Source organism: Apus apus, chromosome 5 (genome assembly GCF_020740795.1).
Source record: "Apus apus isolate bApuApu2 chromosome 5, bApuApu2.pri.cur, whole genome shotgun sequence".
NCBI classification, from domain to species: Eukaryota; Metazoa; Chordata; class Aves; order Apodiformes; family Apodidae; genus Apus; species Apus apus.
Window position 1 is genome coordinate 13,758,144 of NC_067286.1, and position 20,107 is coordinate 13,778,250.

At 36.6% G+C, this 20,107-nt stretch overlaps 1 protein-coding gene across 9 annotated transcripts in view; it reads right to left on the minus strand.

Moving 5' to 3' along the window:
- Positions 1 to 3,120: 3,120 nt before the first annotated feature.
- The window catches only part of PLEKHA7 (pleckstrin homology domain containing A7), a 163,808-nt gene continuing 146,821 nt past the window's right edge, over positions 3,121 to 20,107 (minus strand). For 7 of the 9 annotated variants that reach the window (XM_051620717.1, XM_051620713.1, XM_051620714.1 and 4 more), the window contains 10 exons: positions 18,856 to 19,094; positions 18,271 to 18,459; positions 17,895 to 18,012; positions 16,990 to 17,069; positions 16,391 to 16,591; positions 13,147 to 13,299; positions 10,546 to 10,679; positions 9,551 to 9,693; positions 6,331 to 6,439; positions 3,121 to 4,650 (listed from right to left, as the gene is read on the minus strand). In XM_051620717.1, the coding sequence (XP_051476677.1) occupies positions 6,342 to 6,439; positions 9,551 to 9,693; positions 10,546 to 10,679; positions 13,147 to 13,299; positions 16,391 to 16,591; positions 16,990 to 17,069; positions 17,895 to 18,012; positions 18,271 to 18,459; positions 18,856 to 19,094 (1,355 nt within the window). In that variant the 3' untranslated portion in view covers positions 3,121 to 4,650; positions 6,331 to 6,341. The remainder of the gene's footprint in view (positions 4,651 to 6,330; positions 6,440 to 9,550; positions 9,694 to 10,545; positions 10,680 to 13,146; positions 13,300 to 16,390; positions 16,592 to 16,989; positions 17,070 to 17,894; positions 18,013 to 18,270; positions 18,460 to 18,855; positions 19,095 to 20,107) is intronic. The other 2 variants (XM_051620712.1, XM_051620715.1) reach the window with 2 other exon arrangements.

A 20,107-nucleotide genomic window follows, 5' to 3' on the forward strand; every position in this document is an offset into this window, starting at 1 on the left:
GCTATAGCTCCTGATAAAAGGCTTCTTGTAGCTGACAACAAGAAAACAGCATTGTCCATCAAGCTTAGATCTGATAACTCTGCTTCATCAATAACTGCTCTAAAAATGCTGTTCTGCTGGTGTTTTCTTTGGAGGCTGTTTTACACACCCTCTGTAAGGCAACCTGAAGCACTGCCAAGTAAAGAAAAAGTAAACAGTGCACAAATGTGCACCTATGCAATACTTTCTGGTTTTATTTACTTTTACAATTAGCATTCAAAGTTATTCTAACATCTCCCAGTAATTTCATGGTAGGCTTTATAATTTTATCTTCCTCTTAGGTCTACCTGTAGTTTAACATTCAAAGTATGGTTGTGGCACAGAATACCTCAACTGACTTGTATTAAAAATGCTCTTTAAAATTCCAAAGCTTTGAACTAAAGAAATATCTCTGTAAGTTTTCATGGAAAGTTCATCTTGGTTGGTTCAATTCAGCTACAGTTAGATGCACCTTTTCAAATAATGGAAGAAAAAATGTAACGGGGTCAGACCCAATCAATACAGTTGTTCAAACAGAATTTCAGGCACTGTGATGTGTGTATTTTTTGTGCTCTTTCTTTGTACTGCTCCACTATGAAGAAAGGTTGCTTTTGCTAGCAGAGCAATAAAAGTCTTAGCCTTTGGAATACAGCCCAATAACCAATGGGAATGTTTCACAGGTGTGGAAAATATAGCAATTTTTCATGTTCCTCTTGTGGGTGGCTTTGTTCTTTCTATAACTACGTGACATAGACACACACACACCTGCGGCACAAGCAAACACTTTAAAATACTCAAACAGACAAAAATCAGAGGGGTAGCATCAGATCATGCCTTCTATATCTTTTAAGTTTTGACACTAAGTGAATCTGGTCTTTCCTTCATATAATCCAGAAGTTAATTGCTAAGACGCATGGAAAATATGTGGGTTTACAGAGGGGAACAGACACTGATATAAAATACATAGGCATATATTTGAAGATCTGGAAACCACATCAGTAAATGGTACCTGTGGAGAAAGTACCAGTGTCAACAATACCAGAACACGGTGGGAATGCTCTGCTTTGTTAAAACACCAGCTCCTCCCTCTGAAGGCTACAGGATACCTGAGATCACCTCTCTGGACATTTAACACGTTTTTTTAAATAGCAGCACACAAGTTTAGTAGTATCTTTCAGTAGCTTTTAGCTCCACATGTAAGCAACTTTCCAGAATAGAATCCCTTAACACAGTTGCTTCCTGAAAAGCCTTTTTATCTATGGGTTTTTCTCAACAGTTGAGATGGCTCTAAGTACTGCTACTGTCCAGTCCTACAAAATAAAGAGAAGCAACAACTCCATAGCTCTACAGGATTTCCTACCAGCCCAGCAATACCCACACACTCCAAATTACAGTAGTGAAAAAAAAGGCGATGAGGGGGAGTGTGTTATGCAAGTTCAGCAAGGTGAAAGCAGTGCTACTTACAAGTATCAGACCGTAGTTTTATAAATTCAGCTGTGCAATACAATTTTAATAACTCCACTTGAAGAAATTGAAAGCAGGTATAAGGGAAGGCAGTCTGTATACTTTTTGCTTGGTATAACATTAACAAAAATTAGAGACCAGTGCCTTCAAAAGAACAACTGATATTTCTTGCTAATGAGTTTCTGTTTCTTTAATTATAATTAGTCCCATTTAAGGCAGAGGGGAAAAAAAAAAACACTTTCTGGCCACAGTTGTATGGATCTTCAAGTAGACATACCTTTTTTCTGGTCTTTAATATTAGAGAGTAGTATGCTACACTTACAAAACAGCATTTTGATTAAAAGAAAGAGAACCGAAAAAGGAAATGGACCCAAACCAAATATTAGAGATGCATACAAATTAGCCCTAATTATTTATTTAAAAACTACACTCATGCGTGGTCACTGGAGATCAGCATTTCACATAATATTCAATAAAAAGTTTTGGAAGAAATACTACCTTGATAATCTTTTCCCAAATATAGGATTAACTATGGACACAACCCAAAATCTGTCGAAATACTAGTTTTGTTAGGAACATTAATAGCGTAACTATTCAAGGCAAAGTCCTTCTCTTTCATGCAAGCTCAAACGAACTGATTTTGTGTGTGTGTGATCAAAGGAAAGAAAATTATCATCTCCCACAACCAGCAGAGCCAGAGGGTCTGCACCCTTCTCCTTCATTGCTTGGGCAGCAGGCAGAACTTGGAGTCCACGGCCGCTGCAGTTCGGGATCCCAGGAGCAGTGCTCTTCACCCACCAGTGATGGCCACATACCCTTCCCTCCTGTGTAACAAAGGTTCTGGAAAAATAATGCAGTTTCTCTGAACCACAAAACGTGGTCAAAGGCTCATTTGTGTGTCTGAGAAACAGGACAAAGATGTCATAAGCAGCTCAGCTCTGAAACCTACTGCATGCATCTGAAAGTCAAGTGTTCACATGCTCCAATACTCACTCTCAAGCTCGCAGTTGATGCTATGCCACAGAAATACTTGTGACTGCTTCTTTACATTCTGTGCTAGAGATGAAGCTCCAGAAGAACTGAACACTTCCAGTGGCCTCCATCAAACCGATGTGGTTTGAGCGAGCGCTCACGGTGGGTTAGTTGCTGCTGAAACCTGCTGCACCACTTGCCCACCAACCCTCTCCCTGGTCAATACCCTTTGACATCCCATGACATGGTACCATGCCAGGCCTCCAGGTGCCATCTGCCTGGTTTGGTACTGAAGGTACTTCTGATACTTCATTTCACCAGAAATTTAGTTTCTGGTGGGCTAAAAACATGTCAGACAAACACATGCATCTAGGAGATAGAAAGGACAGAAAGGACAGCCATTGTGCTTAGCGGACAACCCTGAAAAATCTTCTTATTCAAGAATAAAGACAGATTTAATAAAAAGCTAAGAAACACTTCTTAAGAAAAATGAAGCTGTAGTGTAGGGCAAACCTGATCCAAATCGCAGTGAACTAAGTGCAAAACTGGGGAACTTTAATGGGATTCGAAACAAGGAAGAGGAAAATGTGATAACAGCAGAAACAGCTCTGGATTTTCAACTATATGAATGCTGACAAGAGAGGAGACAAGACAGAGGCAATGGGAGGCAGTTAGGTTAATATTTTAATCTGTACATATACCATTTCCCAAACTGTTACATCTTATTTAAATTAATGTTTTCTTGCAAAATATTCATTTATGTTTTCAAAACTTTTTATAAAGGCAAAAATAAATCATTATTTTGGCAAAACGTCTTGAAATTGATACTGGCAGTATTGAGGTAAAATAGATTGCATTAGCTAAATATATACTTTAAAGAATATTTCAGAGTATAGTGTTAATATATGATTTGTCCTAAAGTCTGAAACTTGAAGGTTAATCAATTTCAAGGGGTTTGTTGCTATTTCTTGAATGCAGAAAATAAACGAGTTAGGGGTTTCACAAAATATGGCAGAAGCATTTCTCAGCCATTTCTCATCCAGAGCTGAACTCAACTAATAATTACATAATATTGGAAAATTTTTGCAGTCTTGCACTGAATGCATACACAGGTTTTTTCAAGTAAAGTAAATGCAGCAATTAATTTCATCTTACTTTCTTCTTACGTAACTATCTCACCCCTCGCCCTATACATAAGTAAAACACTGAATTTTAAAGTTTGGCAAAGTTAAGCATCAGGTGAACAAAATTAGCAGGTGTCACATTATATCAGCTTTGCTGTTTCCAGGATAAATACTAATCAATACATCATATTGTAATGTTTATTGAAAAAAAAATAATAATTTCACTAGTAGACATATCCTTTTTTAAAAAGTATTGTTTAGTTTGTGTATTTTAAAAGTTTTCTTATGCATCTCAACTTTCAAAAAATATAATTTGTTAGTTGGTTGTTACTGAGGGGACAGCACTACTGTCAAAAGCAACCTACTGTACTGTGTATTGATACCAGCAAGTTAATTGTATGGGATCAAAAAAGGAAACAGGAGTTAAAAATGGCTTTCATCATGGCTTACATGGAACATTTCAGCTATATAGTGGTCACTGATATTTAGAAATTCACAATAGAAGTTCCGTGTAACATATTATTTAATGGGAAAAAGGGTGGGTTATTAACTCTACCAAAATATTCAATCCAAAACACCCTTTTGGCAAACCTCTCCCTTGTGTCAGGCTCTACCCATGTCCTATGAATGTGCTTCTAAGGTTTGTTCAAATTTACTTTTTTTTTATGAAACTTTACATTGTGCATCCGAGCCTGCGGGGAAAGTGACAGCATCTCTTAACATCAATGCAAGTAGTTTCTCTTCAACTGGATTCAGCCCTTGATTAAAAAAAAAATAAATCTAAAATACATTGTTCTAAAAATACATTGTTGGTATTATACAGTGTTTATTAAAAGTGCCATTTATTCATATAAAAAGTTTGAACTAAACTGAAGACAAAATAAAATTATTTGCAATTCTCTTCATTTTCACAGAAAATCCCCCTATTATTCTCTGAATGTATTTCCAGAAGAACATGTCATCAGCTGATGAGCATCTTCAGAGAAAGCTGGTAAAGAACTCTTCCTTCCACATGGCGTCACTAGGTGGGATTGGCTTTCAGCCTCATGTCAGTGTTCACTTACTGCTTTGGCTGGCATGAAGCAAAACAAAACATGGTTAAATATTCCAGTGAGCACACTCACGTCAAGCTGTAAGCAATTTCAGGAACCTTTTTTTTAATGAAAACCTTGTGCAGTTTGACAGAATGAACAATTCACCAGGCACATTAAGCAAATGTTTAACTCATGATGCCACTGCTCAAACTCCTGTGTCCCCTGCATGTTGCTGGTTATTGTCATTATTTTCTTGACAAATTTCCTGAAAAAATGTAGGTTTTAATATATGTATGTAAATATATACATACATACACATGCATATACATCTACTTATATAGTCATGTGATACATGTTTTTAAGTCAGTCTGGAACCACAGAATGGTTGGGGTAGGAAGGGACCTCTGAAGGTCACTTGGCCCAAGCCCCCTGCTCCAGTCTGGGACTGTATTGTTGTTGCTCTGGGTTCTTGAGGCCACACATGGGTACCCTTATCACATGTGATGGTGACATCAACTACTGTACCCCTGGGTATAATAGTAGAGTCAAGTGTGATTCAAATACAGCAAAGATGGTAGAATTTGGTTCTCAGAAAGATAAACTGATTCAGAAAAGCAAACAGCTACTTCCATCAAGCCCTGTAGAGGCTCCTAATGTTCATACAACTCTCTTGATTTAAATTTGCCGTTTTTCACAGGCCTTGTTGAGGGCAGGTCACTGCCTGTTTGGGCCTTTCTAGTACGTACTCATTTCTATTGAGATTTTTTTTTTGCACCAATATTTGACTCAGATGAGCGACAAAGAAAACAAACGTACCTAAAGGTGAAAGCTATTTGAGGTGTTCACTCCTATCAACCCTCTTTACTACTTCGTCTGTGTTTTATCTTTTTGTCCAACACCAGGCAATAAAATTAGGCCAAAGGAAATCAGAAAGGCAAGAATAATTTTGAGGGAAACTATGGAAGCATGGTGGGTGTCTTAACTAGGGCACACTTAGCAGGTAAGTATCATAATATTTACAGGTTTTCCTATTTCAAATAGTGAAAACTCTGAAAATACTACTGGGAAGAAATTATACACATTTCTCTCTAAGGACAATTAAATTATTATCATTTGGCAAAACTACCTGATTGGAGACAATTATTAAGTATTCTTTTAACACAACTTAGTGAAAAACATCAAAGGCATGAAAAAGCCAAACACGACATTACAGAATTAGTTACAAGGGGCCAAATTTTCAGCTCACTCAATTAAGACTCCAATGTGTTAGATGCCAGCCCATAAACAAACGCCCTGCTTACACAACTTATTTGCACTTGGGACCCTCTTGTGCAGCAACTGTACTGCCACAGGCAAGCACACACACCTACACTCCCCTGTGGCAGCCCCTGGATCCCACACCACCTGCCACCGGAGCACAAACCGCTGCTGAAAATCTGGCCCCACGCTACCAAGGGTACAGATGTCTCTGCCCTTCACCACAGTAAGATTATGCAAGCATCTTATCTGTAGAGCAACAGCAGTAATTTGAAGACTTCATTAGCCCACATTAGCTCATAAGAAGCAGTATTGACACACACACAAAAAAAAATAATTGGAAAAATAGATGCATGCGTTCATTTGGATCTGATTTAGGTTTAGTAAAAATGTTAGAATTCATCAAGCCACAGCAAAGGTACAAGGGCAAATCAGACACATGGAGAGCAGTTAGTTCTTACTTTTAAGGTGTTTAAACAAATGTGTAGTGAAATCCATTGCTTAAGGGGGAGTGAGGTGGCTGTGGTACAGAAGGTGAGGGTGCTTTAGGTGGATAGGTCAACTGCTGAGCTAGAAAGGATCACATACAGGAATTAGGCTGCACAATCAAACATTCATATTATAACAAAGCCACCTTAATTTTCTTCCACACGAACAGGAAACCTGATTAGTAATGTAATGAGGTGTTACACTGTTTTAGTTACATGGAACACAATTTAAACAACACTGCTGTTTTTTTCTATTAGTTGGATAAGTTATGTAAATAAACATTCCTGTTTTGATAAGAATATGGACAATCTATTTCAAGATGAAGTTTCACTGGTACATTTGAAAGCACACAACACTGACATATCCTAATCCTGCCCTGCTTTTAAAACTGCACTGCTGGAATAGCACCTATATTTGCTAATTTGATTTCAAGTGAGGTTATACAGGTTTTCAACATTTCCTTTGTTATATGTCAATGAGCAGAAAAGAAAAAAAAAAAGATATAAAAAAGATCACCCAAAGAATTACATATGCATATGTTTCACTTAGCACAGTGCCTGTTTTAGTAGATACATTTTCAGATCTTTGCTTGAAACTTCAGGATAAAGAATACAACAATTAAAACTATGCTTGCTTATAAAACAGAGTAACCATATAATATTAGAAGACAATAATCACTAAACTAAAAAGATTGAAATTCAGTCTTAAGTTCTGTTTTTATATTTTGGAAGGGGAAAAGTAGACTTATTTCCAAAACACACAATTCAATAAGTGACTTCTTGATACTCTTAAATTTTTTTTAACCTTTCAGATTCTTGGCATGATTTCAATTTAGAAAGCTGATTTTTTACTAGGAACAGAGGAACACTAAAATGCTGCTTTAAAGGATTAGGTAACTGTACAATTTATTTAAAAAAATATTTATATTATCATAGTATCTCAACATAACTGCTTCCCCCCCAAAAAAATGGGGAGAGCTAAGTTTTTCATAAGCAAATAATTGTAAAGAATATAGATATTTCGTTTTGGATTTTCAGATATGGTCAACTTAATTAATGAGGGCCAAATGACAACTCACACTTTAAAAATCAAACAACCAGAAAAGAATGTTAAAGAATCTGTAAAATAAGAAAGAATGAGAAGGTACAATCAGCTGTGCAAAGAATAAAATTATCTTCTTTTTAATAACTTTAAATAATCAGAAAATAGGCCATAACTAAAAAAAAAATTACTCCTTTTATGGTTTGCATGTTCTCTATCAAAGCCAAACTACTCTGGCATTTTTTTTAGAATTCCTTGAAAGTTGCTTGCTTTGAAAGGAGTAAGTAATAATTGAAATCAAAGTAAGACATGTTAGAAGAAGCCAGTATTTGAGATACAAATATGGCAATGAAAACTGTGCACAGATGTCAAGGTTTGGGCTTCCTTAAACAATCAAGGACTTGGCTACTATGTTATGTTATGTTTGTTTGTTTAAGTGTCCAAAAGACAAATGAGCTAGCTGCTGTACTTCACAAAGGAAATTAAATTAAAAATCTAAGAATACATGGTGATGACACTTTGGAAAGAAGTACAATTTGAAATAATATACAATTACAAATAAAGTATAAACAAAAATTGTAGCAATGAAAACATAGCTTGTACATTCACTGCACAACAGAAAAATGATCAAACATATTTCAGTATTGTACAGTTGTTGCAACTTCATGCACACCCAGTAGTAAGTTAAGTGGCCAGGTGAAGACTGTCCATCTGGCAGGGGCTCTGTCTGCTCTTGTACTCACACAGAGGGATCATTTCAAGGATGGGCTACGTTCCCTTTGGCTGATCCTAGCTTCCGTGCCACCTTTGCCCAGAAAAGCTAGAACGTATGTGGCAAAATGCTGCATTGGCTCACACCTCCTGGAACACTGAATCCCATTCCATAACCAAAGTGCATGAGTCCCTGTGACAAGGACCTGATTACTACATGTGGGACTCTCTTGCCTGCTTAGAAGCCATTTTAATACACAGATGTCTGAAGGTTGAAAAGGTTACTCCTGAAATGCTCCCAGATTTTAGAGTTCTGGGGTCTTTTTGTTTTGTTTTTTTATATTGTCTAGTCTCCTCAGTGAATAATTTTATCCCTTCTAGTCAGTTAAATTACTCACAGAACCTCTCCAAAGTCTCAAAATTTCTATCTTCAAAATGTATTCCATCTCCTCAAAATCACATTTCCCTCAGGTTTAGCTGCCACTGCACCCATGAGTACATAGCCATGTTCAATCAACAATCTGTTACTACAGACACATGCTATGCATCTGGATATTGGAATAATCTGTCCTTAATGGGAAGGTCTTAAGGGCTTCTCTGGCAAGTGCCATAAGTTTAAACTGACAACTTCATATGAGAAATATGCATATTTTTTCTCCATCATAGTTAAGTTTCCATTATTTCCATTCTCCGATGGAACAGGGAACTGTGCCAGTTATAAATGACCAGTCAGTTACTTGCTAGAATAGCTGCTGCTGCATGTATTACTGTGTGATACAAATCTTGACATGTCTTCCTTACTTCAACAATAAAGCAATCAAGAATTAAATTATCGCTTTTAGTAACATATTGCAATGAATCTATTAATTTCCAGGCATCAATCAGAATTCATGCATGGCTGTCCTGCTCTGACCTCTAATCTTGGTCACCAGACAGAAACATGCCAATAGCTCTTTTACAATGTCTTTTTCAACCTGTTGTCATATAGCTCATGCTGCAAATCATTGTACTCTAATCTCAATCACCAGACCAGGGAATCTTTCTGTTAAAAACAAAACAAAACAAAAACCAAAACTCCTTTCTCCTGAGTCTTTTTAAGTCACAGACCAATTTACTTTTAAAAAACAAATATAGAAATAGCACATTTAATGTAACTGCTAAGAAATCACTGAAGATGCTGAATTTTTAGTCCTCTTAGTAAGAGCAAGTTTTCAAGCTCTGACCTTAGTCAACATAATATTTTATCTCTTTCACCCTGTCCACTGGAGGTCAAATACTCAAACCCACAGTCTCTCTACATTTGTTATCTAGACACACTTTTCACTATGTGGAATATGAATGACTAAAACCCCCTCTTATGCCAGAAGTTCAGCAACAACCCCACACAACTTTAGAAGCCGGTAAGAAATAGCTGTTATTTTGTAAATAACTAAGTATTACCTGCTACCTCCTTGCTCCTCTGAGAGGCTTCAGAAGCCAAAGCGTATGATATGGTAATGATGCGCTCCTGCTCTTGCAGCTGTGAATCTAAATCAACTGAGTTGTGTTTGTCCTGGGCAATAGCAGGCTGGAGATTGTGCATACTGGTGGGAAAGTGCAAAACAACATTAACATTTACAAAGATAAAAAAGAATCCACCATGCAGATGAGAACAAGCTGGAATTCAACCAGCAGTTTTAAGATCTCATCTATCAAGCTCTGTATTTATGTTCTTTAAAGTAGTGTTTGATATTGTATGTAAATGACTACAGCACACTAAGACAAACGATGCAGCCACTACATATTCAGCCACCACTTTGGCACAGATGTAAGTGCATCTGAAAGTCCTTTGTTGTAAATCAATTGTTTACATGAAAGGACTATGAAAAAAGGCTATTCATTTGAAGTTGTTAGTGAAATTTCTTGCTAGTGCTCAGAGGAAAAGGCATATAACATGGTGGACCTCAGGCACAGCCTCTTCAATTGTCTTCCAAAGAGACAGGAGATAGTTAAGGTAAGCAAATTGTTGAAACTGAATGTTTCAGCTGACTCTGCCTTAGCTTAGTAGCCAAGTGTTCTTCCAGAACTCCAGCTCCCTCTAGACAACAGAAACTTGGTCTCACAGATTTCTCTTCTGCTTTTGGCCAGATCTGCGCCTTTCCTTCCTCCTCACTCTTGTCTACAACTTGCTTGATAAGGACTCACTATTATTTTAGGATGCTCTGAACAAGAAAATGGACATTCAAAATCTGTCATTATCTCTTCTACCCTCTTTTAAAACGGAGCTTTAAGTATACTACATAAATTTTGTGTGAGTTCTCTAAAAGCCACAAGTTACACTTAGATAATTCACCAGGAATTTGACTGTTGTATGAAGCTAGTTCCCAAATGTTTAACACCAGCTCTTATACAAGATTAGGAGAAAAAAAACCCACAACAAAACATGACAAACTGACCTTGATTTAGTAAGAATATTCTTTATCTTCTCTGCTTTCCGTTGCCTTGCTGCCAGTTCTTCTGTAGAAAGAGGCTCTTCTGGCTCCAGTTCAACATAGCGTTCTGGAATTGCAACCTTCTCAGGTTTTGACAGCTGTGGAAAGAAAGCAAGCATCAAGCTTTTAACAACAAAAGACTTAAAAAATGGAGATAAATTCTCCCCAATGGGTAAACACAGTGAAAAGAATAAAGCAAAGAATAAAGCATGGGTCTTCACAATCAGCACATGTACCTGATGTTAAAACACTCCCTCTGGACATGAGCTGATGCCCTTTTAACAGTGTCTTTCCCCTCTGGTTTTACTTCAGAAGACAGATCAAAAAATATTAAAGGGGATAACAAATCAGAATCAACAGGGAACCCTTCTCCAGCTCAGGCTTAGAGTCCAAAGTAGCACACTGCCTAAAGCTGTTATAGTAGAAAGAAGAAACTACTACCCGACTGACTGGACAACTAGAGAGTTTCATGTCATGATATTTATGTCATGCCAGTGAGGACTTCCTACAACTGAAAGGAAATATCACCTAGAGTTTTAATCTAGGTTATCTTTTGAGATAGCATAACTTTTTGAGCAGTGGAGGAAAAAAAAAAAACAACCTATCAGTTTGTAATAATCTTAGGAAATGCTTCAAACAAATCCATACAATCTGAAATCCTAAGTGTTCAAAAGTTGTCTAGGGAACTGACCCACAAAATACACTAAGATGGTGCAATTGTAACATGTTGCATACAAATAATTTCGTGGACTGGAAATTTTAATACAAGTGCACAAAAGCTAGCAATGAAGTTTTATTATGATGAGTCTCCCTGGGGGAAATTTTTGCTCCATGTAAGAGATCTCCATCACCCAATGAAAATTCAGTTTACAAGTGGACTTTGTAAACTGATGCTTATCATTCAGAACAGACTGCTTTTGAAAAGCACAAAGAGAGGATGTGTGAATAAATTAAGGGGAACTATTTTTAATTCTCCTCTTTGGATTTCTGTTAAAACACTCATAAGGCAATGAGTCTTCAAAATTTAAAGTTTTAAATAAAAATAATCCTAAATTTTTCAAAACTGAACTTAATCCACACTAATTCAATGGCATATATAAAGTGGCCTGACCCAGCTCTCAGTGATTAGGCTCAGTAATGCACAGGCTATCACAGAAGGAAGCACACAATACAGTGCATGGCACTCATAACCACATTAAAATCACAACCTCAAAAATTTTATACTTCTTCTCAGTAAATTCAAGGCCCATGTTTCCTGAAAAAAACTCACTTTCCACTTCACTTCCTTGCCTTCAAATGTAAGTCCTCTTTGGAGCTGTGGAGCTACATATGCATGTAAAATCCTTTTAAAAACATTTTTATATGTATTTCCATGCTATAACTAACCTAGATCAGCTCATCATGCCACTTCCAGAATAACAAACTCAGTCACCATTTGAACAGCAGATTTCTATTGGCCTTAGGGACACAACTGAGTACATTTCCTTATGAGGCACAAAAGTACTTCAGGTATAGAAGTACCTGCCAGGTGAAAAGGATGGATCATGAAGTGGAAAAGGACAGCCTGGGTAATCTGAAAAAGAAGCTTTACACTCAGAGCTTTGAACCAGCTTCAGCTGTTCTGAAGTAGGATAAAAATGCCTGTAAGGAAAAATGTTTCCTATCCTAGGCTTAAGACAGTAATTTGGATGTATCAAGTGATTGATGTAGTCCTGAAGACCTCCTGAAAAAAAACATTTAATAGCAGAGTGCAACAAAGGAAGGCAATACAATGAGGGTATTTTTTCTGTTTCTTAAGTTTCTAGAAGCACTGGATTTTCTGTAGAAAATATACAAAGATTAATTGAAATATACGTTAATTTACAGAGATGAACAGATAACAGCTCACAGATTCAACCTCTTACAAATATTTCTGTATATATAAAATGATACATTGCCAACAGCTTTCTGAAGATTAGAGGTGCTTACTGGTCTAATTATCATTAATAATTTCACTGATTTCTCCATCTGCCATGGCATTTTACACAATATGTAGCACCTACTCAAATCTTTCCACTTGCTATATTCTTTCTTTTCCACCAGATGGCTCAATCGTATTTCAAACAAATACTTCACTCGGTTTCTAGTGCTGAAAAAAGATCTAGTGCCCAGAACAACAAGCTGACAGAAAGGTGTTCACTGCTCTGACCCGAAGGAAGCAGCCATCTCTCTTCTCTGCCATGTTTGCCAGTCAAAATGAAGAGTAAGGTAGCTCTGGTGAACGAACTTAACCTCATTGCTGTTTCCTATTTTCAAATATTCTTGATGGTGTCATCTTTTTTTTCAAATTTATGCAACATTCCCTAACTTAATCACTTTTTCCTTTATAAAGCCTGAGATAACACAATATGAACACGAACCTTACAGAGATTCTAAATGCCAGGCCACACATTTTCAATGTCCAAGAGACTCCCTTAAGTTCAAACTTCCACCTAACTTTTGAAAGAAAAGACAAGCATTCACTACTTAAAACTTAGAAAGGTTAATATTTTGGGGCACCGAATAGAAGGCAAAGAATTGTGTTACCTCTCTGCTGATATCTAAATCATAGTCTTGAGGCTCCAGGTCTGTCTCTGTCACTGCTACTGGCTGAACTTTTAACCATTCATTTTCATCCTTCTCTTCTCCACGAATTGCCCTCTCAAGTAACTGCAAATCAAATTCTTGCTCTCGTTTCCACTGGTAATAGATACAAAACAATTAACAGCATTCAACCATACTGACAAATTCATCATTTAGCAATGTACATTATTACTGCTGCAAATCCTATATTGCTGAAAGTATCCAGAGAGCAAACCCCTTAGTTGACAAAACAAAACAAAACAAAAAAAAAATTAAATTGTATTTCTTGGAATGTATGGTTGGAAAATCTGATCTCTAGATGTGCTGCACAGATTTTTAAGTATTGTTTAATATTACAGGTAACACTCAGCAGTATTAAATTCAAACAAATGTATTAATCACAATTTAATATATGCTGATTAACATGGAACTAGCTACACACAAATATATTTGGAAGCACAGGTTCCCTACAAGTGAGGCTATGGACTGACAGACTAGAGCTAGGGATTTTAAACAGGTAGTCCTGTGCAATTCTGAATCACTGCACAGAACAGATATTTATACTGAAGACTGAGAACTGCAACTTGAAAATCTTACATATAGTGTTAGAATAATACCTTGTGATTAAAGCTGATAATATTTTACATAGCATCATTAACTTGTCTTGAATTAAAAGTAATACTTTAGTAACTTCTAAGCTCTTATGTCTTTACTAAAGTATCTACCTGCAAAGATAAAAACATCTTTCACATTCTGTCTTCACAAGTGAAATATTTAGCAATCATAAATTCAGCATGTATTTAAATTAAGCAGCATCATTTTAGGGTCCCAAAATCATTGCACAGTAGCTTCTTCACAGAAACACACAACACAGCTGCTACCAACACTTTTTTGTTAAAAAAATTAATTTCTGTTGCAGCATCATTCCATCCAGCAGATCTCAGCAACTTTACCAAACAGAACTGAAACACAGTATTAAAAGCAGCTGGAAAAGAACAAAAAGAATAACCACAGAAAATCATCTCCTTGAGCATTGGAGGTTATCAATAGGAGAACATCCCATTATTTGTTCCTTAAAAGCATCTCTAGCATTTCTGTTACAAATCTTTGGCTTGTTTTGGTTGAAGTTTGAACTTTGTATAAACTTCCTAGACTTCCTTATGCTACTTGCATTAATAAACCTAATCCAAACCTATTCATGCACAAGCTCTCACAATATTCACTCAGAAGATACATATCCTCCATATATATTAAAAACTTTAAATAGCTAAAAGGCAATTATATCTAAAAAAAAATTAAGATATTTCTTTACAGAATTCAAAAGAGAAAAAACATTTTCTCGTACGAGTTCTCCAAACTCGTTCTTCTACTCATATTCGAACCAGGCCTGATTGACATAGTATATTTTAAATACACAGTATCAGTTTCAAGTTATTATATATAGGTAAGAAAAACATCAAACCACTATTAGGAAGCAGTATTTTTATTGGCTTTGATGTTGCGACTTTTACATTAAAAAGGCATTGTATATAACAAATGAATTCATGTACTGTGATCAATACTTAAAATGTCATACTACACTTGAGAGCTGACAGATTAAAAATTAAGAGTTATACATACAATGTATGTTTAAAGCAAATGTCACATACTGTGCAGCACTTCAATTATACATTTAACTGTCTGCCATTTTGGCTGCTAAATAGTTGTAATGCTGTAAGTAATTGTGCTATTAAACATGCTTTTTGTGTATTGAAGCCCTATGGGTACAAGGGATGACCTCTACAAAACATTGCTAGGGCTGAAATATTCTATTTTGATTCTTTACAGCAAGGAAAAGACCAAGGTGGCACCCAATTTATAGATAAAATGTTTGCCACTAATGTTAATAAGGAGTGTTACGAAAACGTTAAAGTTTGACTTGTGTATGTTACGTGAGTCTGAAACATAAGAAACTCAGAAGCTCAGTTATTCTAATTAAAATATGAAAATAACAGTGATACTATAGTTCTACAGTTCCCAAATATTATGCACTATCTTTAATAAATTACTGATTGCAAAACAGAGGACAAAATAGACTAATGTCTCCAAGTAGTGCACTTGTATTTATTGGGAAAGTAAATACAAATAACTGGCTGTAAATTAGTGCTACTGAACAGTGGGAATGAAAGGCTGAATATTATAATACTAGTTTTTATAATGCTAGCAATCGACACACATGTACTAAATGCAATTAAGCCTGGTAAAAATTGAGTAGTCCAGTTAGAAATTTTAAAATAACTACAAAATTCTGCAAATTAAAAACAAGCAAACAAAAAAAAGAGGCATTAGGTATGATGAGTGACAAATCTAAAAGCGAGAGATCTTGTGCAATGAATTAGGTAAAACAAGGTGATCATTCTAAAGCTCTAAGTGGACCAAATAAAAAATAAATTAAAAGACCACAGCAAAGTGCAATTACAGTACAATCTTGGTTTAGCACCAAGTGAGCAACTGGCTAACTTCACCAATTAGAATTGCTTTGGTTAGTATCCAAAATGCATCATTACAAACTTATCATCTGTACAGCGTTTAATCTCAGAACGCAACAAAAATCCTTTCTTCAGCAGCCTAAATTTGAGCCTTATTAGAATATTCTACATGTTGAGCTTTAAAGAAAGAGGAATCTGTATCAATTAAAATACATTAGCTCTTACATAAATTTCTGATGTGCATAATTAGGTGTTAAAACTGATCACCCCTTTATCATCTCTTTAAAAAAACAGAAACCCACCATCTTAGTCTGGTATTACTATAACTATCTCACTGGCTAATTTATTAAAAAGAAAAATACCCATGGCAAACGAGAACATTCTAAAAGGCCCATTCCATTATGAAGCAGTTTTAATACTGTACAAGCTTCTTACACTTTCTAAATACAATTTCAATAAAAAACAATCGTGTCTCTGAAATCACCCCAATATACTCACATCTCCACTCAGCACACGAACCTCTGACCAACTTACCTGCTGAACCTGCTACATACACTGTAACTACTAGTGAAAAAGATCATCTGTTAATCACACTCTCTGAACTCATTTTATACTCTGTAACACTAATTTAATTTAATTAGACTAGAAGCATCACACACGCTCAAGTGAAAGTGCCTGCTAGGAAAAAAAGAATCCGAAGATATTTTTAGTTTAGTCCTTTTAAGGCATATCTAACATACTGAGCCTATGTCTGCAGAAATGGGCCTGATGAAAGACCGAGATGAAACAGACTGCCTTTCTCCTTGGCTAAGAGTTCTCTTGCGTTCACGAACGAGTGCCTTCTGATGTCGTTTCATTCTTTCGAGTTGTTCCTCTGCACTCATCTTGCCTCTTTGGTGGTCTCCAGAGTATAAACGTTCCAAGGCACTCTTTGGTCTCTCCTGTACAAGTCACAAGGCACACAAAACATGTTATAATTAATACTTTATAAGAAGTATACAAAAACTTAACTCTTTCTCCTACCTTATTACTAAACTAACGTGACTTTGTTCTATTATTTTTGCATTAATTTGCATATTTCAACTCTGTATTTTCTATTAGTACTAATGATTTTTAGTTCCAAACCTTGTTTTATAAATCTATTTCAAATGCAGTAAGTCATCAGTCTGCTTCATGATTAATTTAAGAAAGGGAAAAATTGGAGATTTTATTAGATCACAAGTGCTGGCTCCTCTCCCATGGTACTACAATCCCATTAACTCCTATGCAAAACATATCCTGGGCTTAACTATTTTGAACAGTTCAGACATTTGCCCTCAGATGTTAATTTAAAACTTACCTTGGACCTATCCCTTCGAAGTGTTGCATATGACAAAACGGTAGATGATTGGTGTAATCTAGAAGTTGATCCAGATAAACCTTTATACAGAAAAATAGGATGTTTTTAAACCAAATGACAAACAGAATTAAGACAAGTGTCAGATATTTTTTAATTATCATGCTTCTTCTATGACACTCTGGCTACTATTTTAGTTCATGTTTCATATTTTGTAGTTCAGAAGCCCATGAGAGGCATGAAATTTCATTTCAGCCAAAAGTAATGTGTTTCAGGTCACTATTGATCAAAATTCAGAAAGATCCGCAATAATTTAGAAGCTAACATTAAATGAGGTAAAGGGTGAACTCAGCTGTGCAACAGTAGATAAATTGTACAAATAATCCCATCTATGAAGAAAATCAAACCTTAACATTCACTGTTAGAAAGGAAAGGAATAAGAAGAGAATGGCTCAGAATTTAATAGCTCTTCCCCAAGTATTTTCTCTATCCTCATTTGTGAAACAGTTACAGTAGTACAGTAGGGATGGAGTGTCAAGTCACGTTTAGTGTCTGGGGGGATTACATTCTTACTCTTCATTGCTTCTATTTCAATGGCAATAGAGGTGTTGAAAAAACACCCGAGTTTGTGAAAGATCACACAGAAATTATTAAGAAAAATGCCTGAATATAGGAGACATTCTAGCAGATAATTTCATTCTTTGTTATGCTTTTTTAAAAAGCATTATATATTAAGTTGCTTTGTGAAAAGCTGGGTGTTAGTAACAGCACCATTAAAATGCACAAAATCACTAGACATTTTCACTGCATTTTCTCATGATTAAGACCATCTCCATAAAATACTAGGAGAAACAAGCTCCTACACAAACAGTACTGTTAAAAATCAACTACATAAATTCCTGGGTTACCTCGGGTGGGTAATGTCTGGTAGCCACTGTCAGAGCTTATTATACCACTGGAAGGTTGGCTGAGGTCACCACCTATCATTGCTAGTTCTGGTTCACTCATGTATGAACGCAGTTCCACCTACGCAGAAAAATACTCATCAGTTCAAATGAAATCACAGACAGCAAGTCTTAATCTTAAAACAAATCCTAAAGCTTTGTTTCTGATTACTAAAGCTCTCTCTGACACTATTATACAGTATTGAACTCTCCCTGCCATTACCATCTCTCTGCCAGTATCTCTCCTTATTGCAAGATCAGGAGGTCCATATATTGTACAGACAATATCTTTCATTATTGGTTCACATATCTTTAAAGTGCAGGTGTATGAGTTGCTCACCCTATAATCTCCATTTACATACTGTCCGAGTTCTCTGTCTCTCTTTCTTTCATCTGATTGACGTTTCAGGCCCCGCACTGATGTGTGTCTGATGACAGTGGCTTCTCTTGGGAGGGGTGGAACAGCTGGTGGTTGATCATCAGGACTGTACAACTGAGGGAGAGGAGGTCTGGGCGGTGCTTCATCTTCCTGGTAACAGGAAAGCACAGCAAACAGTCAGAAAACAATCTGGTAAAATGAACTGAAAGTTCATTACATTATGTGAGCTTCAGCATGCTCTCCTTTTTCCCCACCAGAAGCTTGAGATGTTAAAAATCATACAAGACCCAAGAGAGCAAACAACTAATCAACCACAAACATTGCCCAGAAAGTCTCCTCATTGTTATATTCTAAACCAGAACAGCACAAAGTTCTAGTCATGCACATATATTCTCCTCTTGCATACTTTCAATGCAAACATCTTAAGTGTCTCCCTGTTCTGCCTCCACACTGTGTGTGTGCACTTTGTAACCATGAAACTTTCAGTCCTTCTGCCAGAAATAAATGGCAACATAGGTGAATGAATCTCACAAGAGCAGTACTTACAACCTTTGGCTTTAGCTTAATTGGTGACTGAAGAGGTGGCTCAATTTTTTTCAGCTGCTGTGCTTGGTGCTGTGTTCTGGCCTGGAAATAAGGCTGTGGATACAGCCGAACCTCCAGAGAGGATTTAACCGGACTGGACGGAGGGCTCTGAGGGACCGAAAGTTTGCTCTCCACAGCTGCAAGGGAAGCTGGTAAGGAAGGCACTGAAGACTGAGAAAATGAAGGCACTGTTTTTCTCTCTAGGGGAGAAACATGCAAATATGTTAGGTGTTGTTTCTTATCAATAATGTTCATAAGAGCAGTAATTCACATGCCCAGACTTCACAGAACAGCCCTAATACTCTGCACTTTGCTCTGTACACAAACAGGGTTTTTACTGACATAAACATGTTTGATTGTTACATTATAGCAGGGGTGGAAAATATTTTCTTGACTAAGATCAAGCAAGCCTTTCAGGCCAAAAATAAAAACACACACTTTAGTATCATCCAGTAAAATTCCTTGCAGAGGGCAGTGGGAGGGAAGGAAGAAAAAGCCCAAGAGTCACACGAAATCAGTTAATAGGTTGCATCTGGCCCTATGCCATAGATTCCTCAAGATGCCCCTAGATCTAGACAAGGCAAAGCACCCATAGTCATACCTTAAATAAGATCTCACCATCTCAGAACTATTTTATCTCTATATCTAAAAGGTAAGCACAGATACTTCAAATATAAAGTGAATTCACAGGAGGTGTTTTGCTATCCCAGTGCCTTAGGGTCTTTCTTTGATACATAATAAAGCAATTGAAATGCAGACCACACACACTTTCCCTTCCTCTTTTCTGTAGCTGCTGTTGTTGCTCTGCCCACCAAACACCTGCCTGAAGAGGCGGGGGGGGGGGGAGGGAAAGGTAACTGCAGCAAGGGCAGTTGGGCAGCATCCAAGGGTAAAAAAAACCAACCAAACAAAACACCAAAAAAGCAGGAAACACAGCTAGGAGTTCCTGGACAGAATGCAGAATAGGTACTATGCTGGTATGTGCCTGGCACGTGACAGAAACTTCTGCAACTTGCAGCACTTAGCCCATTATTGTTCCTTTTTACGTCTTGTTACATTTTAGTGCCATCAGTATAAGAAAACAAAAACAAAAAAGACTTTTTGACACCTAAACAAAAGAAATGCCATGTTAGGGTGCTCAGATTTCTGACATAATAAATAGCAGAACTAAATGGATTTTCTGCAGTAGAACGAACTTCTAGACTATTTGCAC